This window comes from Alosa pseudoharengus, unplaced genomic scaffold (assembly GCF_046254945.1).
Source record: "Alosa pseudoharengus isolate Yale_2024_CS ecotype anadromous, Long Island Sound unplaced genomic scaffold, YU_APseudo_1.1 YU_APseudo_1.1_scf_18, whole genome shotgun sequence".
Classification (NCBI taxonomy): domain Eukaryota; kingdom Metazoa; phylum Chordata; class Actinopteri; order Clupeiformes; family Clupeidae; genus Alosa; species Alosa pseudoharengus.
Genome location: NW_027468650.1, coordinates 22,565,129 through 22,592,293, shown reverse-complemented (window position 1 = coordinate 22,592,293; position 27,165 = coordinate 22,565,129). Strand labels below are relative to the sequence as shown.

General features: G+C 41.8%; 1 protein-coding gene and 2 long non-coding RNA genes across 3 annotated transcripts; 2 read left to right on the top strand and 1 right to left on the bottom strand.

Moving 5' to 3' along the window:
- The first annotated feature begins 27 nt into the window (after nt 1-27).
- On the top strand, nt 28-15,780 carry dcaf11 (ddb1 and cul4 associated factor 11). Its single transcript, XM_076290581.1, has 15 exons — nt 28-226; nt 821-1,025; nt 1,294-1,421; nt 1,806-1,924; nt 2,693-2,757; nt 3,006-3,106; nt 5,189-5,335; nt 6,067-6,121; nt 6,779-6,847; nt 7,337-7,394; nt 8,164-8,349; nt 10,572-10,725; nt 11,853-12,005; nt 13,995-14,101; nt 14,699-15,780. Exons 2-15 carry the CDS (start codon nt 832-834, stop codon nt 14,774-14,776), a joined length of 1,614 nt encoding a protein of 537 aa, XP_076146696.1. The 5' UTR covers nt 28-226; nt 821-831; the 3' UTR covers nt 14,777-15,780.
- A 2,144-nt stretch (nt 15,781-17,924) lies between these two features.
- Nucleotides 17,925-19,608, top strand: LOC143131149 (uncharacterized). The gene is made up of 2 exons (XR_012988042.1): nt 17,925-18,503; nt 19,017-19,608. It is a non-coding gene; the product is annotated as an uncharacterized LOC143131149 (long non-coding RNA).
- Nucleotides 19,609-19,652: 44 nt separating this feature from the next.
- On the bottom strand, nt 19,653-21,567 carry LOC143131148 (uncharacterized). Its single transcript, XR_012988041.1, has 2 exons — nt 21,006-21,567; nt 19,653-20,595 (listed from the first exon to the last, which is right to left on the bottom strand). It is a non-coding gene; the product is annotated as an uncharacterized LOC143131148 (long non-coding RNA).
- Between the last annotated feature and the right edge of the window lie 5,598 nt (nt 21,568-27,165).

Below are 27,165 nucleotides of genomic sequence, written 5' to 3'. Positions count from 1 at the left end.
GAAAGACAGGGGTCCAGAATAGTAAACAACATGGCGCACTACCAACACAGAACGGACTAGGGGCATATCGAAAATACAGCTGTGACAAGCACCCTAAACACATAGTAAATATTTTCATAGTTTTCGCTGTAGTGATAACGTACCAGGGTAGAGCATTTACTTGGAGACGAGAAAGACTGTCACAACGAACAAGCTGTCAACAACTCTATCCACTGGAACAGGATAGGTACGTTGACGCTAGCTCTCCTGCTAGCTATATGAATTGTTATTAGTACAGTAATCTTGCTTGCTTACACCTGATTAATCTATCCTAGCACAATAACGTGCACACTTGCCAAGCATGGCATCCATGAAATGTTCCATTGTGGCAGTGGTAGATAAACAAGCGCCGTTTCATTATTCTAAACAACCCGAATGTTGAAATAGTCGACTCGTCGACAGATCTCCATGCCACATGAAACTAGGATTTACCACTGATATGTTCATTCTGCCACTGTCCATTAACATTGTCATATTATTACCATTACAAATGGTGAAATTACAAAGGGTTGTATTTCACCATTAGTTAATGAAATTGCATCTGTCTGATTTGTCTGAAATCATGCACTTATGAAACGACACGCGGAGGCGTGGTTGTAGTTGACTTTCACACGCAACACACCTCACTACAGTACTTGCAAAAGTCATGTTATATGCTCAGTTTATCCATTAAACTGTCACCTAGGATAATTATGATGGCGGTTACTTTTTACAAAGCAAGACATTGCATTGTCTTGCGTCAAAACATTGTAACCTATTCATGTTTCATACCATTTCTCAGGCTATCGGCCTATGGGCTCGCAGTCCAGTTCTGGGATGTCCGGTCGGGGTTCAAGCGGAAACCCAGACCAGTCTGAACCAGAACCAGAATCCAACCAGAACTCTAATCAAAGGAATCGCAGACCAGCTGAGAGGCAGACAGAAAGACAGTCAGCCGCTGAGGAGGACGTCGACTTAGCTCAAGTGCTGGCTTACTTACTGAGAAGGTATAGCCTGCACAAATGCACAAACTCAGAGCTTTTACATGCAAAGACGCAAGCATATGTATAGAGAGACCCTTGTAATGTTTAACATTACATTAAGGAAATACATACTAAATGTTTGCTTGAATTTACTATCTACTGATTTACTTTGTAATCTTAAAAAAAAAAATAGCCTATTGTATCAAAAACAAAAATCAATGTATTTTCCTTATGGATGTAATTAACACTTTGTCACCTGAGACTGATGTTGACCACCGTTTTCACTCATCAGGGGCCAGGTCAGACTGGTCCATGGAAGTGGAGCAACAGGCCTGCAGCTTGTCCAGTCCTATTCTGACTCGGATGAGGACAGCGACGGGGCCTGGGAAGGTCGCCTCGGAGACCGCTACAATCCCCCTGGTAATAAGCTACTAACGACAATACTGCATAGTAGTGACAGAGAAGGGGTTTTGAAGGGTATTTTATACAGTGATACTCTTTATTTATTGCATAATGTTTCTTTCTTCTTTTTTTACAAAGAAATTCTGGGTCTGATAAATTGTGGATACATTTTTTGTTAACCCGATTTAGAACATGTTAGTTGGTTTATAATGGTCACTGGTTCGGTTATAACTAATCTTTGTAGGTTGAGTGGAATCCAAACATAGTAGAGCAACTGTGTTCAACCAACAAACAAATACATGACCTGCTGTGCTCTGATGTCCCACACATATTTTATATATACCAGTATATACTGTATGACTGCTAATTTGCCAACTGAACAAAACTTCTCTTCCTGATCAGTGGACTCCCAACCTGACACTCAGGATGTGGATCGAAGTGAGATTCGCACTCAGATTCTGCTGGCCACTGCCTCGTCCGGCCTTAAAGGGAGACACAGCTTCACTCACATGCTGACACAGGTGAGAACCAAGGAGTGCCCAAACATGATGGACAGTATGACTTCAATTATTTTACAGTAAGATTTTTAAATGTAATTTTAAAATGTAATGTTTCTTCGGGTGTACATTCAAACTCAGTCTAATGTTGACAAATTGACAATGGTGTTTAAAGTTGTATATGTTTGAGGGCCCCTATGCATCCTGGAAAACACCTGGAATTTGGAGAACTCAAAAGTGCCAGGACCACAAAATTGAAACTCGGATGACAATGATGCTTAAAGTTGTATATGTTGGTCACATATAGTTGTTATAATGGGCATGCTTCAAAGGCCAGACTAATGAAAAGATCTGGTCCACTGGAGTCCACTTAAAGTCAACAAGCAGTCTTTGATTGGGTCCAAGTCCGCCTTAGATGAAATTCATTAACAGAAAAGCCATCACTTGGGGACCCGCCGTTTTTAGAAACCTATTCTGGGTGCCAATTTCTCATTATGTATGTGCATAAGGGCACATTCTGGATCTCCACCGTTTTTAGAAAGGTCTTGACTTGTTATTTTGTTTTTTTGTATTATTGTGGTGGTTTCTAAACATGACTCAAAGCTGACAGGTTGGCCACTGCATTTCTTGGCGATGGCATTTCCTAGAGCTCAACAGTGAGGAACGGTTTCAGTATGAACTGCCCTTTTACAGTAAACTATACCATTGCCTGCTTATTCTATTTACTGGTTGTGAACTTTCTCGTTGGTCTTCGACTGCTCTCCCGTCTGACTGTGTGTTGTCTGGTTACAGAGGGAACAGGGCCGGTGTCGAGGTTCCAGTTTCTCTCACGGGGAGTGCAGTCGCATTCGATCACAGTGAGTGTACCAATTACCGCCCTGCAACTGACCTGCTTTATCTGTTAAATAATTATTAGGTCCTTCACCGATAAGGAAATGATCTGATCAGTCATTTCTATTGAAGCTAGATAATGCAGTTCATAGAAGCCATTAATAAATAATATGTCAATACACTGTCAGAGAGTAATCACTGAAAAGTCAGTAAAGTTGCTAAAGTGCACTGTATGGCGAGGGCCAGACATAACATTGTCTGTTTTATTTTCCAGTTTCCTGCCGAATCATGTTGCCTTCAAGGACACATATCAGCAGAAAGCCTTCTGTGGGCTATACAGCAACGATGGACACATGTTCCTCTCTGCTTGTCAAGGTAATATGTCCATTTGCAACAAAAACTGGATTTATCAGGGAGCCAGGGCTCTCAACAACCACACCTGTATATGCTTCACTCATCGTCACTCGTCACTCATTTCCGGGAATTCATTACTAAACAGAAACAATTTCTCTGACTTCCTGTTGGACTTGTGTTAGCAGCATAGCTGATAGCAATATCATTTGAACCTGTTTGTCAACACAAACCCCACCTTTTATGACTGGGTGTATTGTTCATCTTAATCAAGCCATTAGGCCCTTACACACTGCCAAAATTATGTACCAAATTCGCGGAACGCCTGTCCTTTTCACATATACCGAGAATACCATAATAGGCTATCCTAAAATCCAGCGATAAAACAATTGCATGAAATCATGAGCGTCTGTCTGCCCTATATGTATATCCTCTGATTGTAATGTTTACAGATATCTAGGCGATATTTGCAACATTTATTTTGTATTTGGCCTGTTATAAAATCATGTAGGCCTATTGAACAATTTAAACACATTGTTGGAGACATGCATATAGACATTGCTGCAAATTTAAAACCGGATTACTCTGGAATGGCTAACTGTACAGGGAAATGCTTTACACCTTTATGTTTGGTAAGGTCAGCTGTGTATTCTGATATATGGTTTGTCATGTGTTGAGGGAAAGTTCATGAAGTATTCCACCAAGATGAATGGGTAGGGAGACGGGCGCAGAAAATATGATTAAATTAAATTTACTTTTCTTTACCACAACAACTAACCACTAACATCGTTTAAAAGCTGAGAAAAAGCTCTTTCGTGTGATACATGTGATGTCTGTGATGAATAGGCTACTTAGCAAGTAGTTCAGCAAATTTGGGTGGGACAGAAATACCCTGAGCAGCAGCTCTGGCCATATCGGCTCTGGTGTAGGTGTCACATGATGTAGGCTACATTGCTTTAAACAAGAAACAAGAAAGAAAAGAAAAAAGAAACCAATGAGCTTATGTCGCGATTTCTGATAGGCCTAGGCCTAGAGAAAAGACAGCTATGGTAACCTTACAATTAGGATTTGCTTTGCCTACACTGCTGTTTGGTTGTCCCAAACTCGAATTAACTGAATATTATCAACCCGAACTGCGATGTTCCAACCAGGGTGACAGGATGCAATGCCTAATAATCTCACTGCCTTCGGCATAACTGCTAACAGTGCACCTAGGCCTAGGCCTACTGTTAAACACCTGAAAAAATATTAAGCTGCTGTTTTCTTTTCATGACGAGCACTAGGCCTACGCTTGAATGATTTATGACTGAATGGAACGTTGCGTTTTTAAGCGCCAGAACTGCTTATCACATCGTGTGACAGTTTACACCAGTCATCATCTTCTAATGTATCCTTATGTTGAGATGTCCATTCTCTTGGCCCTAGGCTACCATTTGTGCGCGAAGCATGTTTCAATTAAGACAGTACACAAACTATTTTTATTGTTGTAATATTGAATGATTTCATGAATAAATTGTATGCACAGTGCATACAGGATTACGGCTGGCGGCGCCACTGACCAAGGCCACAGTAGCCTGTGAACCTCTGATTTTCAAAGGGGAATCACGGCCAACGCAGGGGGCAACTCTTCTCTTCAATTTGTCTTCCAAATTACTTTTTATTGTCTGAAGACAACTATCGCAAGAATCTTAACATTCTAAGCAACAGCAAAGCAAATGCAAGCTAACCAAAGTGCAGTCGGTTCTCCCGCCATGGTTTTGGAAATCACACACCTGCTGCATCTGAAGGCCCACGCATAATAAGGCCTACGACTATCACTCTACACGCCCCCTGTTGCATGTCACATTTTAATTTGCTAGCTGATCCTGCCTCCTGGCTCCCCAAAATGCATCATGTGAACAGATCAGCAGGCCGGCAAATTTTCACCTCGCTTTCAGACACAAAAAGACGGCAAAAAGATGTCTCCTCTTCCCGCAAATTTAGCGTGATCTCTGTGTGAAAAGGCCTATTATCTCCCTCCTTTTGATATATGAAATGAATCAGCTGCTGGACGTCCTCGTGTTTATGACCTCTGACCTCTCTGACCTTTGCCCCCTGCTGCCACAGATCAGAACATCCGTCTGTACGACACCAGCAGGGGACGTTTTTCTCTGAAGAGGACGGTCAAGGCGCGGGACGTGGGTTGGAGCGTGCTGGACGTCTGCTTCACCCCCGACTCCCGCAGCGTGCTCTACTCCAGCTGGTCTGACTACAGTAAGAAAGGGCATGTGCGTGCGTGCGTGCGTGCGTGCGTGCGTGCGTGCGTGCTTGTGTGTGTGTATGCGTGTGTGTGCATGTGTATCTGTGAATTTGTGTGTGTGCACTGCGCTCTACTCCAGTGGTCTGACTACAGTATGGAAGGGCATTACTACAGTGTGTAGGTGAATGTGTATGCCTGTGTATGTCTGTGTCTGCGTGTGTTCGTGTAGTCTACTGGTCTGACTACAGTAAGACAGGTGCTCTTGTGTGTGTGTGAGTGTGTGTACAAGTGCATGCCTCAACTTCATATGTTTGGGTTTGAGCCTCACCACAATACCATGTGTACGCAGGTGTGGAAATTTTCAGGCGTCAAGGTTGCATTGAGACACAACCAGAATCCCAACCCATATGTTGTGTGTGTGTGTGTGTGTGTGTGTGTGTGTGTGTGTGTGTGTGTGTGTGTGTGTGTGTGTGTGTGTGTGTGTGTGTGTGTGTGTTTTATTCTTATATCACTGCTGTTTCGACTACATTGCAGCAACCCCAGATTAACCACAAACAGCTGACTGGTGTCTCTACCAACTGTTCAACTCCAGTCCATCTGTCTTGAATCTACAGTTCTACTGGCTACTATTTGATGCGCTTCCTGTGGTTTCACAGTGCTGCCAACAACAAAAAAACTATCTCTGACTGTGCTTGCTGAACCTGACTGACATGCCTTGTGTTTCTCTCGTCTCTATCTCCTTCAGTCCATGTGTGCAGTATAGATGGCGACAGCGAATCTCACACCGCCCTGGACCTCAAGTTAGTGTTACCCCCCTCATAGTACATTTTAGCATTGCGGATCAGGTAAAGACCCCCAACACTGCCAACTCAGCTGCCTTTCTGGTTTCCACTGTGCGTGTGGTTCTGTGATAGCTTAGAGCCGTCTCCATACCCATCATAACCTCCATCTGTACCCATAAGTGGTATGTCTGATAGACACACGCGCATGTTTTAGTGATGACAAGCCTTTCAAAGCCATTTATTGTATCTGTAGCTATCAGTTTTCTTGGCACCTCATGCATTCTATGCTCTTGAATCAGGACACTATCTGTGTGTCGTTGTTTAAGCACAGCAGACAGACAGGCTTTGTGTGTGTACTGTGTAGTGCTAGTCCTCTGTGTCGGCAGTCATGGAAGGATTTTATTTTACCCTCCAAAGTCTCTGTTTTTAATTTGGCAGTTGGATCAATTCCATGCCGACCACACCCCTGCTGAGGCGCCAAGAAAAGAATCTGAGTCGCAGATCATTTGTGTGTTTGTTTTTTCTGCCCCAGTTCCAGAGGAAACTGTTGTAGGTGGAGAAGATATCAATCTGTTTTGAGTTGGCTTAATGCTCTTATTTCTCTCTCTTTCTTTCTTTCTTTCTTTCTTTCTTTCTTTCTCTCTTCTCTCTCTCTCTCTTTTTGTCCCCTCTCAGTCCAGACGAAAGGAGGTTCTGTGTCTTTTCTCTCACCGCATCTGTAGATGGGAAGGAGATTCTCGGAGGGTGAGCAGATAAACTTCAGCTCCTGCTGATCTCTGTTGAAATGTGAATGACTGCTCCCCACAAATTCGAACCTAGAAAAGCCCCACCCCAGCCCAAGTATAATGTTTGCCGCCACAAATAGATTTATGTGGCTTTAATAGTCGCCAGTCCCTGTCCTCTTTGGGTAGATATTGCATAATGACTCCTTGCCCCACCAAAAATACCCTGGGGTGTAAAAAAGTGCAGACAAACCAGGGTTTAGTCCTCCAGGCAAGAATTACAGGAGATAAATGAAAACTGTAGGGTGAAAAGGCTAAAAGCATTATCATATCATGCAGATGCTATCTATTCGAATTACTGTTTTAAAAGACTCATGGAGCTATGTCAATGATCTATATTCATATGTCTATCTTTCTTTCTCTCTCTCTCTCTATCTATCTATCTCTTTATCTCTCTCCTCTCCACCCTTGTCATAACCCCTTCTCTGTCGGTATTCCTCTTCTTCTTCAGGGCAAATGATGGGTGCTTGTATGTTTTTGACCGTGAACAGAACAAACGGACGCTGAAGGTCAGTGTGTGCATGCATTTGTTTGTTGTGTTATGTGTATATATCTGCTGTTTCCACAGGGCACAGACACTTCGGAGTGTGTGTGTGTGTGTGTGTGTGTGTGTGCGTGTGTGTGTGTGTGTGTGTGTGTGTGTGTGTGTGTTCATTGTCACTTCCACACTACTCTACTGTGTCCCATTTCCTCTTTCCCATGACAGTGTAATGTAGGGGAAGGGGACCTTTTTAGCTGGGAGAGCCATAAATACCAAATAGTCATAGATTGTTTTCATGAAGAGGCATATAATAGTTAATTTGATAATTTAATTTGGTAAGACAGCAATCTCAATGTGTCACCTATAGCAGTGTTTCTCAAACTGTGGTCCGCAAGCTATCCCAAGTGGTCCGTGAGCAGACGTGGTAAAATATAATATAGATGAGTTGTTTGCAATATTTAACCAACTTGTATGTAAATCCAAACAGTTCTGCAACACTGCCTATGTAAGTTACGCCACTTTAAATGAATCCTCTGACACAGTAAAAAGACAATAAGCAAGGTGGTTCAGGCCTATTGTGTAAAACTGTAGTAGTGACTACTGTAACAGTAGGACTACTGTTTTTTTTTAGATAGTCCGTGGTCCGTGTTTTTTTTTTTTTATTGGTTAAGTGGTCCTTGGTCTGAAAAAGTTTGAGAAACACTGACCTATAGCATACCAAGTTACTCAATTGACTAGTTGTACAAAAGGCTCTCGGTGAGCTCATTTACCATTCTCTCCCCACCTACTTGTCATAGATCGACGCTCACGAGGACGATGTGAACGCAGTAGCATTTGCCGACAGCTCGTCGCAGCTGCTCTTCTCGGGGAGTGACGACGCACTCTGCAAGGTGTGGGACAGGCGCACGCTCCGCGAGGACCGCCCTCAGCCCGTGGGTCACCTGGCTGGACACCGCGACGGGATCACCTTCATCCATAGCAAGGTGAAGCCACATGCACGCAAACAGGGCTTAAAGTTCTCAGGCACTGTGCTGGAATTCAGGCGTGGGCCAGGCCATTTAAGATTTAGAAACCAATAATGACTGTATTTGATCATATTTTCTCAAGTATAAAGAAACTTGTCAGATAAGCTAATCAAGATCCACAATGCCCAAGAATGTAAGGAAACGTTATCTTTTCACTTTCCCAATATCATTCATACAGCCCTTAACATTTCTCCACACAACATCTAATGCGATTTTCTCTTTTACCATATAGATTAGAGCTAATCACATCCCCCCCCCCTACAGTTTGAGTATACTCACTTGTTCAATACAGCTCATGTACTCAGTATTAAGGTCTCTGTGGCCCGTGATAAATCATTGACTAACCGACCCCCACTGATTCAATCTCAGTGTGCCCAGCCGCAGTGAGCACAGTGAGTGAGCACAGGTGACTCAGCATGAAAGCAGGGTATGCTGGGATTACCCAGACTGAAGAGTGAGACTGTGTGGGAGCTGTTGTGAGGGGGCACAACATGCCATATCTGAACTCCTATTGTCCAGATATTAAGACCTATTATTAAGACCTTCACCCAAAGCAAATTCCATGACAAATGATAAAAGCTAAGGTGTAATTTATACATAATAAATAATAATAATAACACTTATTTATATAGCACTGTTCAAGCACAGAGCACAAAGTGCTTTACAGACAAACTAGAAACCTAATAATAATAATAATAATAATCATAATAATAAAATAGTAATAAATAAAAGGACAAACTACCAAACACAAACTTAACTCAATATAAGAAACAAAAGGAAAAATCAGGTTCAGTCTAAAAAAACTCAGGAAAACTCAGGTCAGCCTGTAGTTATTGAATTGATGGAGTCAGTGCTCAGCCCTCTGTTTAATCTCTCTTCAAACACTAAAAGCTATTGACTGGCTCATAGCCTGGTGCGCCGATTCCCACATGGGATCTCCATCAGGTCACCTCCTGAAAGTGGCGAGCAGAGCAGGCATCAGCAGGGACAGCCCTTCAGGGTCCTTTTTTCCCATGTAGGGTCAGATCCTCCCTGTGTTCAAAACATCCACTCATTCACTATGTAGTGCACTATATCATCCGAATGTTATTACTATTATTTTTAACTAATAATGTAGTGTGTAAATATTCTAAGGCACTACTATATAGTGCACTTTGTAGTTAATGAGTGGATATATAATAGTCACTCCCAGATTGAGCTGACTAGAGAGGCTGTGTGCCCAGATAAGAAGGCACACACACAAAGACAAAATGAGGTGTAAAGTCCACACCTATTAGCGTCGGGCTAATGAGCAACCCTCGTCATCATCATATCACTCGTATTGAATTTCAAAACCCTAATGAGTCGGCAAAGTGGCTTTATGTAACCGACACCCTGCCCTCAACTCCAGGCACTTACATTACATAACATTGCACTTAATTAAATGAATGTGTGAAATTAAGGGATCGTGTGTGTGCGGCCTCTGGCTAGCTTGCTGCGACTTGCCGTGGCATTTCTCAATGAGTGTGTGTGTGTGTGTGTGTGTGTGTGTGTGTGTGTGTAGCTACAGGCAGATCCCATATTATCCATTCAGCTGAGTTAATGTATGCCATTAATAAAGTACGACTAATTAGCCTGTTATGACATTGTGTCCTTTTCACAAGCATGCTGTCTGGTATGTCAGTTAAATTAATGGTCCGTTTCCTCCTGGGGGCTGATCAAGTGTCTAGCAGCGTTTTCTATTCATTCCCTATCTCTGCTAAATGAACAGAGTCTCCTGTGTTTTCAGTGGTTGTGTTCATAAATGTGATCAGTCACTCTGGGACTAGCCTGACCTTACAAGGCTATTAATGTTGACCTTTGTGGAGTGTTATGATGGTGTATTATCTTGAGTAAATAGTAGGTGATACAGTATGCATCACCCTAGATCAGTTTATGACATGACAGTGTTCTTATGTGTGTTTATAGGTGGGCTGCATATTACATAATCAGTAACTCTAAGGACGTCTTTCATATCTACATGTGTCTGTCTCTCTGTCTGTCTGTCTGTCTTCATTAGTCTAATCTGTGAAATGAGAATGTTCTCAGATGTGTTAGCGGGGCGATGTTATCTGACACAATATGGCTATTTCCATGTATCAATCTTGCTAATGAAATGTACATATCCTTGTGTGTGTGTGTGTGTGTGTGTGTGTGTTCAGGGCGATGCACGCTACCTGATCAGTAACTCTAAAGACCAATCCATCAAGCTGTGGGACGTGAGGAAGTTCTCCCCTAAAGAGGGTCTGGCTGCTTCTCGGCTGGCCGTCACACAGCAGAACTGGGACTACCGCTGGCAGCAGGTCCCCCAAAAAGGTAACATCTACGGGAGTGTGTGTGTGCGTGTGTGTGTGTGTGTGTGTGTGTAGAACATGTAAGCAGCTAGCAGCTCTGAGGATTATGTTGGTTTAAAACAAGGGTCTGTGTGTGACAATTGAGCATTGTGGCACAATCAAAGGAGAGAATACGGCACAGTTCAGGGCCAAGTGGGAACTTAAGTCACTGCACAGAATCCTATTAAAGATTAAACAAAACACCTCGGCTTGCCAGTTTGAAGCATCAGGTCCCCCAGCACACATAAACAACCCCCTAGCACCAGAGCAGAGGCCGGTTCCAGATCCGTTCTCTCACACACACACACTCTTTCTTACCCTGTCTCTGTTCCGAATTGAAAATCCCCCAGGAATTGAAATTATCCTCACCTGGGCCTCAATAGGTTGCCAAGGAAACATAATTACTTTGGAGGCCCAGGTGCATCTTGTTTTTGGGTAACTGACTGTGGCTTACCACCCCCCTTTTTAATAATGTACTATCCACGATATTCCTTACCCAACAATGGGCGTCGCCATGACACCTCAGTATTCAGAAATCTGTTTTTCTATTTCCGGCAGAAGCTGCGTTGTATTAATTTTAATGCGCCGTTAGACAGTATCCTAAGCCATGTAAAAGCAAACTTTTTTCTATTTTTTTCTGTCAGTCATATATTATATAGAATATCCATATTGAGTGCAGAATTTACAACATTTCGAAGAGTTGAAGCATATTCTAGTTAGCCTGCTGAGCCTGCATTAAGTTATAATGCAAACAGAATGGACGAAGATGAAAACCGGACGGATTTCCGTTTAATGAATAAGGAGGATATAATACATTTATTTTGTGTGTGTGTCCATATGGTATGACCATAGCCAATTACCTGTATTTATGTGTTGCTCATATGAAATTGTTCAGTGTTTGGGTGTAATAGTATTCAACATGTCAAACGAATCCAACAGTGCTTTTGTATGACTGATTTGATGTTCCTCTCTCTTTCCTTTGTCTCCTCTCCTCTCTTCCCCTCCTCTTCTCTATTCTTTCTTTTTTTTTTTCACTTCACCCTTCTTCTTTATTCCCTCTCTCCTCCCCTCTTCCTCTCGCTCTGCCTGCCTGCCTGGCTCCTGCCGCAGCCCTGAAGAGGCACAAGCTGACGGGCGACACGTCGGTGATGACGTACCGGGGCCACGGCGTGCTGCACACACTCATCCGGTGCCGCTTCTCGCCCGAGTTCAGCACCGGACAGAAGTACATCTACACCGGCTGCTCCACCGGCAAGATCATCAGTGAGTGTCTCTTTCTTTCTTTTTCTCTCTCTCTCTCTCTCTCTCTCTCTCTCTCTCTCCCAAATTCTCTCTCTCTCTCTCACTCTCTCAATTAAATTCAATAAGTCCATTTCACAGTGTCCAGGTGTCCGGCCTCGTTGATGTTAATGATGCCTTAATTGGCAGGGTAAAACATCTTCCTGTTCCTGTCCTTCCTGTGGACTGTGCTGTTATATGAGTTTACATCTTCTAACCTAAACCTCAGTGAACTTGACAAAGACTTTTTGACGAAGCGCTGCATTTTTAATTAGTCTGTTTGTTGACAGCAGACAGCTGGCAAGTAGAAATAGCTTTGAAATTCCAGTGGAAGTTGGTTTACACGATGGCAATATCTTGTGAAATGGGCTAATTCAATTCAATAGAGCTTTATTTGGACAACATAAATACACTTTGTATTGTCAAAGCATTTCTAATTATACAGGTAGGTAGTGTTTTATAAAGGAAAGACTATATGCATGTCTGTGGATGGGAGTGCATGTAAGTGTGTTTTGTGGGTATGTGTGCATGTAAGCATGTGTGTGTGTATCACTCTGTGTCCTGTGTCAGTGTTCGTCTGTATGGCAATATTTTGTGTGTGTGTGTGTGTGTGTGTGTAAATGTAAATCAGGTTTCTAGGCCAAGTATACTTGCGTATACAAGGAATTTGGTCTCTGCATTTATCCCATCTGTGAATTAGTGAACACACAGAGCACACAGTGAACACACAGTGAGGTGAAGCACACACTATCCTGGAACAGTGAGCTGTCTTGCTACAGTGACGCTCGGGGAGCGGTGAGGGGTTAGGTGCCTTGCTCAAGGGCACTTCAGCCGTTCCCACTGGTCGGGCAAACCTTCGGTTACAAGCCCGAAGCCCTAACCACTAGGCCACGACTGCCCAGTAGGCCACTGTGTGTGTGTGTGTGTGTGTCTGTGTCTGTGTTGGTAGGTATATCGTTGTACTTGTATGTGTGTGGGTTTGTATATATTTGTACTTGTGTGTGTGTAAGGAGGGGGGGGGGGGGTTGTTTATATGTTGGTATATCTGTGTGTGTTTGTGTGTGTGTACAGCTGCTCCACAAGCAAGGTCATCTGCTTGTACAAATCCATCAAAGAGTGTGTGTGTGCTCTGTACAAGATGGTCTGTGATCAAATGAAGCTGTGTTAAAACATTAATTCATTCAGCAGTTTACTTCTACATGCTTGCTTGATGGCCCTTGGTTAAATAAAGCTTGACTCATTGACTAAGCTTGAGCATTGGTAGAAATAGCATTGACCAAAATACAATACCTTATACTTTCAACTTTTTGAAAGTATTTATCTTTTCAACTGCTATGTTTTAAATGTAGAGGCTATGGGCAACACAAAAATGGTGTGTTTGTTTCTGGTTATTCCAAGCCTTAGAACATAGCATGTGCAGCTTCAGGGGCCAAAGACAGCCAGGGGGAATTTAACGACTAACCCAACAGAAAGCAGAAACACACACTAATGCCCTAACCGGACGGACGCACGCACATGCACACACACAACGCGCACACACACAACATGCACGCAGATATACACAGATACACACACACATATACTCACACACAGACTTGCACACGCACACACACATACACACACACATAGCTGCTGGTGATTATGCTATTAGGCAGTGCTCCTGATTCGTCCTAAAGATTAATGAGGCCCAGGTGCAGCTAATTAGGGGGCCTCCGCCCTTCTCTCATCACATTGTTCATGACAGAACAACAGGGGCAGTGAACTCAGTGTGTGTGTGCGTGCGCGTGTGGAGTAGCTAGTATTGCAAAGGCCTTTGTAAGGGTCCCTATACGATTAAAATGAATAAATGAACAGCATGAACGTGTTAATGAATGGCTGAAGAAAGCAATACATGAATGAATGAAGAGATAAACTTAAGCATGAACGCTGATGCCACTTTTATATCCTCTGTTGTCCCTGTGTCCTTTTCCCCAGTCTATGATGTCCTGACCGGCACCATCGTGTCCAAACTCTCAGGCCATGACGCATGTGTGAGAGATGTAAGCTGGCATCCCTACCAGGAGAACATCGTCAGCAGCTCAGTAAGTCTCCGTTTCTCCCAGCCTCCACCTGTCTGGTTTTATGCGGTTTGTGTGCCTTTATTCATATGCCTGTCTGTTTGTTATTTTCTTTCTTTACAGTTGTTTTGTCTCTGTTGATCTTTGTATTGTTTATTTGTCTGTACCTCTATATCTCTTTCTAGCTGTATAAAGGGCCATTCACACTAAGAATGATAACTATAAGTATAACGAGAATGGCAACAGCAAAAAATATATCGATCTAACTAATAGGAATGACAATGTCCACACATAAACTATAATAACGACATGAAGAACGATATTGTCAGGGATCACTTTCAGAACAATTTTGAGAATTATAAAAAGCTGACAGCCAATCAGAATCCAACAAATTTTAGACATCATGTATGGCCACTCATATCGTTACAGACACATAGTTATCTTTATAGTGAATGTTCCTGGTGTGAACGGCCCTTAATTGATTTTTGTTTGTCATGCTAGTATTACCTCTTTGTATGTCTTTTTCATTTAACCTTGTTTGTGTTTTTATGACTCTTTCCCCTCAATCTCTCCCTCTCTTTTCCTTTACCCCCCTACCTCTCTCGCTTTCTTCCTCTGCAGTGGGACGGAGCAGTTCGGCTGTGGGAACACAGGCAGACACACCCTCTGGACGAGGAGAGAGAAAGGGAGCGGGAATGAGAGTGAGAGAGAGAAAGGAAAAGAAAGAGGGCGAAAAAAAGAGGGAAGGTGCAGAGGAGTTTTAGGACAAAGCTTTTGTTTGCGTCTGAGCTGATAAGCTCCAACACATTACAGGATGCTACTTGTTGCTGTTTGTTTCTGGCAAGTGTTAGATCCATAAGTTCAACTCTTCAATGTTATTTCTTACAAGAACATCACTTCAAAATCAATAACAGCCATGCTGTGGACGGACCACAGAGTAGTTTATCAGGAGGAGATGAGGAGTGATGTGTTTTCAGTTGTCTTTTGGTAGATCTTTCTCAGTCAGTGCGACTGAGTGTTTAGTTAATGCAAAGGTTGTTTTTTTAATGGCCGAAGTCTGTTGGCTGTTCAGGTTTCCTTTTCCTTTGAGAAGGGTGTGGTCATGGGGTGGGCTCTGGCGTTCCAACAAGGTGCTTTTTGAAGAAAGGCATTAACAGCTAAAAAACAGAGTAAGGTGTTTTTAAAAAGGTAGAAAAAAACATGATCACATGGCAGGGGGTTGGGGTGGGAGGGTCAATTCTATGATCATGTAAAATATTTTATTGGAATTAATGTCGAAATGTTGATAAATTTGTAATCTAGTGTTCACATTCTCAGCCAAAAGATGTGATTGTCTTTTTTTTTTTCGTGTGAGGAGATAAGCTGGTCACAGGGAAAAGTGTGTGTGTGTGTGTGTGTGTGTGTGTATATGTGTCTGTCTGTGTTTGTGAGAGAGAGAACATATGTATGTGCATATACACAATAATTAGTGTATATGGTGAGCCTGTCTGTCTGTCTGTGTGTTTTGGGTCATTCTCACTAAATTCTTTTTTTTTTCAGTAATTATTAAAATCCCACATAAACTCGTTGTCTATTCTATTTTATTAAAATGTTTGTTAACAGCCATCAGTTAATTTGTTTAATGGCATGACTTCAGTGTAACTAGTTCAAATGCATGCTCCATGGTTTCTGATGACTGTAAAGGGCCGTTCACACCAGGAATGATAACCATAACAATAACGATAACGATAAAAGCATCCACACTGACCAACTAAGCAAATAAAAGTCTCTCCTTGTGTCACAACTAATGTGATGGTTAAAATGTGATGAGTTGTGATTGGCTGTTAGCTTTTTATTGTTTAAAATCACTCTGAAAGTGATCCCCAATGATATCGTTCTTCATGTCGTTATCGTTAGTTTATGTGTGAATGTCGTCATTCATTAACATGAAAAATATAATTTTTTTATAGTTATTGTTATAGTTATCATTCTTGGTGTGAGCGGCCCTTAATACTGATATATTCTGAAGCTGATATTTATCAGAATTCTCCTTTACACTTTCCTTTAATGGTCAATTTCCCAAACATGGATCACTCTTAGTCCTAGACTATAAATTGTTTTCAATGGAGATTTTAATTTAAGTTTGTTTGTAGTCTAGGACCAGGTTCAGGCCTTTCTTTTACTGTCTATGGTAACTATAGACCTGGGGTTTAATCCATCCATATCCATAGAAACTGGCAAAGGAAGGTAGACATATTCTCCTAGCACTCCTTGCCAATTGTATTACCTGTGCAATCAGGTCAGGGAAATATATCCATAACAGCAGTGGCAGCAGTTGCTCCCTTTCTAAGATGCAGGGCGGATCATGTTGTGGTGGTGTTCGTGGGCAAAGCTGAGGGATTGGAGGCGGGATGGGACAGAACTTTTAGGCCAAGTTAAAAATCACCTAAAAAATAAATAATATGACGTCATCACACACTTTCCATGATAGGTTGTGATCATGGAGGTATTATATATAACTGGAGAGAGTGACTAAGTCCCGCCCCCATTCATTTCAATGGCCCATGCTAGGCTAGCTACTTCAGCCAAAAAAGCATGAAATTGACCGCAGCCATCTTTACGAAAATGGCGTTTCATTGGTGTTCGTTTCCGGCACCAGCTAGAATTAGCCTATTAGATTCCACGTTACAGACGGAGACAACGTAAGGTACAACGGTATGTCGTTGATGAAGATTGGACATTCCCTCAGAGGAAAAGAAGTTGTTCGGGAACGCGCTTCACGTCGTTATAAGCGCAAATTCATTTAATTGGTTGGGATAACATTTTGCGAATGGTGGTAAAGTTTGCCCTGTCTCTGAAGTCCTAGATTATTTAATGTGATGTTCATATGTGATAATAAACGATGCGACAATATTGTGTCACTTTAGGCTTCACAAATAATAATCCCTAAATACTATATTTGGACAGGTTGTAGGCCTATTACGCAATAGGCTATCCAACGAAAATGACTATTAATTAAGTAGACATGGTATGTAAGAAACGTGTGGATAGCTGGGATTTTTGCTGCACCCAGTGTGAATTTGCAGCTTGTTAAGCCTAGGCTACATTTGCAGGCAGACGAAATGAAGCCAACGCAAGTTAAACTTCCGATAGAAGCGCACATCCCTCGGGTATTGTGGTTCGAGCAGGCATAGAGTCTGCAACTGTTGTTGGACATTTGGCTTTTGCCTCGACTGGCAGCAGTGGCGGAGCTAGGGGGTGGCTTAGGGGGCTTAAGCCCCGAATCTTTTTTTAGTGTTTTAAATTCCCGGCAATTCTTATTTCCAATATAACTTCCCCTCGGTTTCTCTATAAATGTCACAAAATGCTCTATTACTGAGGAAATATATCCCTTATTTTCAAAGCCCAATATTGAAAAATAATTTGACTTGCTACACGATCTATGCCAGGTCTCTGGGCTATCCGCTATGGTGATTTCAATGGTTAGATTGATTTGTTTAGATCCAGTGAAAATGCTGCCTTGACAACGCTATGTCATGGCTTCGGTGTTCCAAAAAGCCTCTGTCAGAAGTCTGTCACTTTTACAGTCTGTGATAAAACACTTTGTGTACATGTTGTTGAAACGTTATGGATATTAGAAAGTTTTTCAAAAGACCACCCAGCTCCGTTCAAGCAACAGCATTGCCCAGTGAACTGACGGATAGTGTTGTTTCAGGCAGGGGCGTAGATTTGCGTGGGGACCGAAGGACGTGTCCACACCAATGTCAAATTACGACTGAAATGTCCCCACCAATATTCAGGTTGATCTTGTAATGTGCAGTAGCCTATAAGGGTAAATCGCGCTGATTTGAAGTTACCTATAATAACTTAGCCTGACGTAGTCATACTCAATTCTAGTCAGAATTTGAGTCTGATACTGCTCCATAGAGCTGTGATTATGGGGCGTGTTTCAAACGAACCAGGAAAAAAAATGCCTCTGCACTCAATTGGATAGACCTACAACCAATCAGAGCAACGGAGTGTGTGACGTATGTTAAGCGACGCATAGTTGATGTCAACAGAACTCAACTGCACGCTAGAAGAAGAAAATGTGAGCGATTTTCGCAGGTGTAAAAATAATGTAAGGATACACGGAGTTCTTCAACACACGAACCTCATTTTTGAGAGAAACAGTAAAGGTGAATGCATATACGATCAAGTTATCCGTTTAGGATTACAACTCCACAACACTGCAAACAAATCGCATCGCATTTGTCGGTCCTGTCAGAACTTTATAACACGGTTGGAACGCGACATGCCCGTGTTTAAAAAATGGACAGAAGACGAAGGAGACCAGCCTGAAGAACCGTGTTCATCTGAGGCATCAGAGACGCCCCGGACTCTGAAGAAGTTCTGCCCCAATCCGTCAACTCCAACCGGTACAAAAACGCGAAGAAGCATTACAGAGGTAAGCTTGTTAATACATTTCTACTTCTTATGATATGACTATGAGAATAACCTCGATTGCCACGTTTCACATGAGTTAATAGTGAGTCGTGATTATTGTCCAATGTGATAAACACTGTGCATTCCCACACTCCTCATTTCCGTGAAATCTATCTATGATTAAATCATCTAGTCATATTTTGACATGCCTAGTATTCTGGAAGCCAGCCCGAATTTCAGTGTAGTGTGAGCAAATGTTACCAGGATAAACTTGTACCTGATGTGTAAGTTGGCCTCTGTCACTTTGTCAATATGTAGAAACTTCATTTTGTAATGGACTAGCATGTTATCCAACCCCCACTTCTGTGCTCTGCACCTCTGTGGGGGGTGGGCAGTGCTTCTCTGACCTGCTCAGCAATTGCATCTGGTGTCACCATATTTAACAGTCTGTATTTTCCAATGTATTGTCAATGCACGTTATACTTATTAGGCTATACTGTAATTCTTCACACTGATGTGTTCACTTATATTTCAGGTTGTCACCCATTTTCCATCCACTTGACCTCCACCTGGAACACCTAAACAATTTTCTCAAATCATTTATGAGAGGATTGGGACCAAACATGTCAGAAATGTCAGCAGCCAGAATCAGTAGGTCCATTGGCATCGTCAAAGAGCTAATGGACAAAACGGACACAGAGCTGGAGCTGACAAGGCCGGCTGGCATTCATCATGTGGCCCGAGAACAGGACGTTTTAACACTGGTAAACGTTTTCAGGGAGACACAACTTTCCCAACAAAAATCACCCAGGCAGGCAGTCTCATGCATTCCCGAATTTCAAGAGAAACGTATTGGCAAAGCTGAATTACCAGGAGAAAATAATGGACTGGCAAAATGTGCCTATTTAAATAATTAAGTAAATGTGAAATGTAAATGGTGATGGTAATTTGTAAATATTGTTTTCGTAAATGACAATGTAATTAATTGTTTTCATATAATAGTTTAGTAGTATCCACATTCTTGAAAACATTTTTGTGTTTTCTTATTGGTTGTATGTTCAAAGTTCAGCGTATATCTTCAAACATTACCTATTATGTGTAGATATTAAAAATCTTTATTGACATGTCTTATTGTTTGTCTTTAAATGCAGAAACATCACCAACCAGTAGAGAAGTATAAACCATTTTAATTTTATTCAAAAATATTAATGTAACAGAGGTAAAAAAAAAGGCATTTGCACAACAACAGGACCCTGAAGCTACAAATTTGAGCCTGAATTTGAAGCTAGCCTGAGATCTTCAACATTGACAAGCCTGATTCCAAGTTACTTGGGGATGATTGTATCTTATCATCCTCATCCTCGTCAAAGTAACCAGTGTAATCCATGTCAACCTGAACACGGTCATCCTGAACAACAGTCATCAAACAAATTAGTTTGACTCTGTTCGATGTCATCAAAAACCTCATGCATAATTCATAGTATCTCTTTTGCATGTTCCAGCTTGTATGTAGGGAGATTATGGATAATGAAGTCCAGGTCAAATATCTGTGTGCACTGTTCTAAAACTGATCAATGAGTTCATCTCCAAAACCAGTGCAGGCTGTGTCGACTGTGTAAAGTGGTATGTTTTTATGGTCCTGAAGTAAACTACTCCTGTAAGTTTGTAACAGTTCCCTGATCAAAAGTGTGCCCTTAGGTGTGACTATTCTGTGTTTGTGGTGTGATGAAACCTCCCCTTGAAAGTGTTCATATTTGGGGATTAGCTCCCCACAACCTTCAGGTTCACAAGAACAAACAGAATGGCAGTGAGTGCAGCACAGATGTCCTAGATCAACAGATGTGGTGTGTTCCTCAAAATGGCAGTACAAAGCTTTCCGCAGACAACTAGTGACTCCATTAAAGTACCGTCTTAACTGCTGGGTCAAGCTTTGTACTAACATCCCTCACAATCCAGTGTAGGCACTCCAGTGTATGGCCAGGTCAGACCCACTCTGATGTTTGTTCTGTTTGGGCTCAGGGCCAAATTTATTGGATTGTCCATCTGAAGCTGTTTCATAACCCTGGCTCTGGATTCCCGATCAGCAGAAGCGGTCAATGTCAGCACAGGTGTACCTGGAATATATAGCAGTACAAAAAGCAACCAATAAGTAACAGTAAAAATAAGAAATTATGAGTAGTATCATTTAGTAGTTTTTAATGACTGTACTGACATCTAAAAAGAATACATCACTTATAAGGGGTACAGTGACTAGCCTACCAATATGGGTATGGTGCTTGAGTACATAAAGCAACACCCAAATGCCCTTCTGCCCTTTTGCAGCCTGACCACTGATAGAAATAAAACAGTAACCTACATTTGAATGTTTTAACAGCTAGTTCGCTACAATCACACTAACGTTATGATTGTACCAAGTCTGAGTTAGCGAACGTACAACGATACCTAGGCTACTATGTTTACAACATGGGATTCATATCACGACATTGGGAGTTATTTACTAAGTCAGACAGTTAGACTCTCTTACCATTTGTAAGTTAGATGAACTTCGTCCATGACGATACCCATTACGTTGGCTTGAAAAACATCGGAGCCTAGCATGTCCCTCCACTTGTTGTTCAGCAGCCAGGATTCCGGGCTTCAAAAAAGGACCTGGCAACGACCGCTGGCTATATCCACCTCGTCGAGCACGCCGAGTTGCATCGCCGTGATGCCCATTTCAGTTGCTTCGGCAAAAAACATCTTTCTTATCAACAAATGCCTTGATCCCGTTACTCTGTTCCTCTTTTAAAATTAATTCGCTGTCGATATCTTCTAGAACAGACCTGATAGCAGAATCTACACATCTCAATTCTCCAGCGGCAGCCATCGTTGTTGTAAACGAATTCAACCTAAGCGCTCTTTGGTGACGTGGTGGATTACGTTACTGTTGAGCATCTGTCCATCATCATATAAAGCCCGCCCTGACAATTTGATTGGCCCGCCAGTATTTGGGCGAGCATACTCGCGCCACTATTGATCAATGCCAGACCGAACTTCCCGACCTCAAACGTTGTGGGCGGGACTAAGTTCGGAATGGCACCCAGGCTAATAATAACTACCAGTGAGCCGCAGTCTCCTGCGCAGCATGCAGCGCTTCAGCTTTACTTCACTACAAGCATGAAGTGCGTCCAAATTCACCCATTCTTCTCTGTTGAACTCCTCGAGAAGTAGGCTACTCATCACACATGTATAACATGAAAGAGCCTTTTCTCAGCTTTTAAACGGTGCTAGCTAGCCACTGTTTGCTGTAATAAACAGTTCGCAAGAAAAATAACTTCAAGAGATTTAATAATTATTCTCTGCGCCCATCTCCACATCCATTCGTCTCGGTTGAAATATATTAGGCCTACACACTCTTCACGCAACACATGACAAACCATATATCAGAATAAACAGCAGACCTTACCGAACACAAAGGTGTAATGCATTCCCGTGTATAGTTAGCTGTTCCAGAGTAATCCGATTTTGAAATAAATTATAGCAAAATTCAACATGGTCTTTTGGCTGCATTTCTTAAAACTGAGCTGTGCTTACATCGCCTATATATCTGTAAATATTAGAATCACAGAATATACAGGCAGCTCACAGTGAAGAGTTTGTCAATGTAGCCTTAATGATTTCTTTTCACAAAATGCTAAGCATGCATGTATTTAAGTTTCTTAAAACTGAGCTGTGCTTAAATGGGCATGATTTCATAACAGACCAAATAGAAAATAAATGTTAAATATATATCTGTAGCCTACATATTAAAATCAGATTATGTAGGCTACACAGTGTAGTTACATCAAGTTGGACAGTAGCACATTTCAATCATGGATAGTAGTTGGACAGTAGCACATTTTAATAATTATATATATCTATAGTGGCTGGTGAAAGAGTTGAGTGTTTTTTTGTTTTGTTTTTTCGGGGGGGGGGGGGGGGGGGGTTAGTGGGTAGTGTCCCCCCCAAAGCTCAGACCAAACCTACGCCCTTGGTTTCAGGTTGGTGATTTCACATTAAGAGCTTTCAGTCAGTTAGGCAGGCTAACGTTAGGCTACTTGGCTAGCTCCCTAGCACTAAATGCTTAACGTTTACGTTAAATGTCCTCGTTCGTCGGCGGAAAAGGCAAATTCAGTACTCTCATAGGCTAGCTAAGCCTACTGCAGAATAAGAAATTCCAGCTCCCAAAACAAAGTGATCCTCGTCTTGTAGCTAATAAATTAGGCTTGAAATGTCAGAAAAACCGTTACAGTTATCTGCCCATGTCAACTTTTCAGTGTCATATGTTGCACAAAAGAATGTTAACTGTTAGCCTACCTTAAAACCTTGTTGATATCCTATCCACCACCACAGATCTTATAATCCAAGAGTCCACAAAATATAAAAGTCATGTTATGTTGTTTTGGCTGCCTAACTAATTATTAACTAAAAAAAACAAACATTACAATGATATATTGAGAGGAAAGGGCCCTTTCCATAAGTGTGTTAATCAAGCACCATGCAGTCTGCATTCATAATCTAGGTGCTTGATTTTATGCACCTGTGTAAAGGGACCTATGAATAATCTTGCTAAATTACATTTAGAAACGCCTATGTCAAGATGATAATGCATTCCTTCTAAAATACCCTTGTATCATGATGACTGGCCATACTGTAAAATATATCATAATATTATGTATATTATAGTATAATATATTCTATATATTTGTCACACAGATGAGATCAGGGAAGAGGAAGAAGGAGAATAGCAATAATAAACAATAATGTCATATCAAACAATAGCCTAATGAAAATAAACAAATACTATAATATACAAACCATAAGAAACGCTTAATTAACTAAGTACATGCTAAACCGATATGAACAGATATTGCCTCTTGAAAGACCTAAAACTATAATTTTACACAGTGTAGTGCCAGTCAGATACCTTGAATCTGTTGAATGTTAGTTTCACATTTTTTAAGTCTCAATGTGTCCATTAGTTTACACAAAATTCACTAGAAGTCATTATTTAAGGGGTTATTTAAAAAAATGTTTTAAATGGGCTAAGCCCCGAATGTTTACAATGTCTGGCTCCGCCCCTGACTGGCAGCCTGAACATTTAAATCAAATGCATAGCCTAATCATGTCAATGTTGCAAGAAAGCAAACGAAATAACTCATTGACATTTATTTCGTTTTAAATCACTTGGGGAGACAGGTTATATGATCCAGAAGTTGCGTTCTACAGAACTACAGCCTGTGCTTAAAATAGTCTTCATACACAACGCAATGAGTAGGCTAATAATTGGATATAGGTCATTGCTATGCATCTGCCAAAGTGTATGGTCATAGTCAGTTACTTTAAGGTAATTACTTGGCATATACGGCAAATATAGCCTAATATGACAACATTAACATTTTTCTTTTATTTACCACAAAGTCCGGTAATACAGCCTAAACCATGTAGGCATTAAGTCAAGTATCAGTAGCTTAATCCAAGTAGTTAGTTGTTTTATTTGTCGTCTTCCAGAAATGCAAACCAACATGGACGCGCGAGGACGCTCGTGCCCAACACTAAACTCGTGCATGAGCTGTCATCTACCAATCAGCATGTAAAAACTGGTGCCGGAAGTTGCAACCATGTAACGCCATGTTTTCAAAAATGTCGGCGACCAAATGCCATGCTAAGTGGCTGAAGCTAACCGATCAAATCCTGACCCCCTGGTTGTGGTACAAGCATGGAGGTATTATATATAACTGGAGAGAGTGAATAAGTCCCGCCCTCCATACAAATGAATGGTGGAGGCTAGGCTAGTAAATCCGGCCAATTCATAGTCAACGCCATCTTGAACACTGGGGTTCTGATCCAGCGCCAGTCGACTCTGACCATGCGCCAGTTACAAAGCTGGAAATGACGCATGGACCAACTTCGATTTTTATTGGATATTCTGTAAAAAGAGTGTCATCCTCCAGTAAGAGGGTGGCGATAATGCACATAAAGTCCTTGCCTCATAACAAGAAGAAGAAAAAGTTGCTCGGGAACGCGCATGGAGTCTGAGTGGAGTCGCCCTGAAGCGCAACTTAATTTCATTGGATAACACAGCGGCTCTAACTAGGAGCGGTCTGCTTGCTGTCCTGCTGCAAATATGCATTCGAACTTGACGTGAAATATCCGTAGTCGAACTATAAATAAACTATTCGGTTTTTAGTGCCAAGTGTAGCGCATTTTTACAGTCTATGATTAGTTTGTTTTTTATTTTATTGTTTGCCATCTCATAGCGGGTGCTCTAAACGTATTCTAGCGTTGGCCCATGACCAAATCAAGCCAATAATAGCCAGTAGCCACAATAATGACTGGAGCCAGAGCCCTCAATAGCCACCCTGTTTTGAAAATAATATTGAAGATAGTATTGAAGATAACGCACAAAACGGTCAGCCTGAGCGGACAATTACGTCCCCAACTCATCTAAAATGTGGATCTAAAATTACTTTGAGTTGTACACCGCAGATGGTAAAGTAACGGTTAAAGAGAATGCTGTCTGCGGACTCAGCAAAAAACAGTTTACTTACGCATCCACGACGTCCAATCTTCGCGCTCACCTGTGGAGTTACCATCGAAATGAAGCAGCGGTGTCAGAGGCACAGTAGACGGCCAGAGCATCGTCAGGCGGCCAACATCGTATGATTGCATTTCCGTAAATCCTAAATTATGTCCAGGGTCTGCTATTTACTTAGGCTGCAAAGCACAGGTATTTATTTGAGGTATGCTTATTCGAGGCAGACCTTTATTTATTTACATTGTACGTTATTGTGAGACATGCGTTTTGTTTGGAGCGGCATACCAGGCTATCAAACGCAGACGATTTTCGGCTTTGGTATGGGATTTAATTTACTTTTTGACTTTTATTATATAGTTAAATGTTGAGGGTGATGGGCATTTAAATATAGAGGGTATTTGATGATCACTGTAAAGTTTCGTGTAGTTGAAAAAGTGTTGGAATTTCCAGCTGTTTATTGCGAGACAAGGCCATTTTCTTTCATTGAACGTGCGCTGTGCTCTAATGGAATCCTTATTGCATAGAGAAGTAGCCTAAATTGAGTTTTTTTTTAAATTATGCATGGTTTACTTTTTATTAAATTCGTAGGCTGGAATGCCTCGCGGCAATAATTGTGTTTAAATGTAGTAGCCTAGTGCTTCAGCCTCTGGCAAGCTCCAAAGGGGGCGGCTATAGGTTGAGAGGTCTTTATGCCGCTGTTGTGTAATTTATTGTCTTTAATCATGTTTAGGCTACGTTTGTTCGGGACAAACAACAACGAAACAAGATCAATACAATTTTCTTTATTTGTTTATTTGTCATATGATGGATAAACAACCATAATATGCACGTCTTCTCATAGGATCCTCAAGAAATACGCACAGAATAACGTTTGGCTGTAGCCGCCGGATAGGTACCCGCCCACCAACATGTACGCGCATGAGAGCTCGTGCCCAACACGGATTTTCGTGCATGGAGCTGGTTCCAAATGCTCCATGCAGCGCCATATTTGAAAATGGCGTATGCTAACATGCCGAAGCTAATCTGCACGCTCTTGACCCCCTGGGTACAAGTCTCAAACGAATATGAGAGTAACTTCCTGATTGGTTGCCATCTGCTCAGGCATGGACTCTAGCCAATCATTTCATTAGGCAGTACAGTCCTACCCTGCCTCTGCCCCCAACACCCCATCCGCCCCTGAACAGCCAGGCTGAGAGTGACCACATGAGGACCAAAGGGCAAGGCGGTGAGAGGAATGTGGTTAGCGCTCTAAAATTAGCCACTGATAGTGCAGCCTGCCTGCCGCTGCTCAGGGTAGGGAGAGAATGAGAGCACCAGGGACAAAGCTGGAGGATTAGGGGGTGAGGCCAACCTCTCTCTGACTCATTGTCATTTGACTGGACCCTGCAGAGTTCGAGCAACCAGTCCTCTTTTGAAGCGGCTGAATAGAGATGTGCTGCTATTGTTTGTTTGTTTATTTGTGTGGCCTCTGGGTGTTTTACTTGGCTCCCTAGTGAGTAAAATATGAATTACAGGATTTTTTACTGGCAGAAATGTCTGGCCTGTTGTGTGTCTGGCACAATTTGAACAAGTAAATTCCCCTGACACAAAACATTAGGTAAACTAAACAGTGTTGATAGTTACGCCACTCCAGTGGGAAAGATAAGATGCTATTCTAATTTAAGATGCCACTGTGTTTATTTAAGAGTGCTTGGAGTAACAGCTCTCAACCAACTGTAACAACAGAACTGTAGCCATAAAAATGTTGCAAAAGAGTGCTAAATCAACCCTCAGCACTTTTCGACTCCATTCAACTAAAAACTAGATGTGTGAGCACCAAAAACATCCCAGAGACCAGACTTAAAAAGGACATTGGAGTGTTAATTCAGTATTCTGTCACCCCCTGACCAAACTTAAAAAACGACATTGGAGTGTTAATTCAGTATTCTGTCACCCCCTATTCATTTCATTGAAGTGCTGACTGCAGAGGCATTCACAAAGCTCTCAAAACATTACATCATGTAAACTGCAGTGTAGAGCGGTTAACCTAGTTTGTTAACTGACATCCACAGAAAACCTTAAAACTGGTTTGGGATGTTTTTCATGAAGCCTGCATTCCGGTCAACTGAGAGCTGGAACAATGCAGTGC

Excerpts from the sequence above, each read along its gene's own strand:
- dcaf11 (XM_076290581.1), top strand. The coding sequence starts at position 832 with ATGGGCTCGCAGTCCAGTTCTGGGATGTCCGGTCGGGGTTCAAGCGGA. Across the intron at positions 6,122-6,778 it reads CACACCGCCCTGGACCTCAA|TCCAGACGAAAGGAGGTTCT; the intron begins GTTAGTGTTACC and ends GTCCCCTCTCAG. Across the intron at positions 14,102-14,698 it reads AGAACATCGTCAGCAGCTCA|TGGGACGGAGCAGTTCGGCT; the intron begins GTAAGTCTCCGT and ends CTTCCTCTGCAG.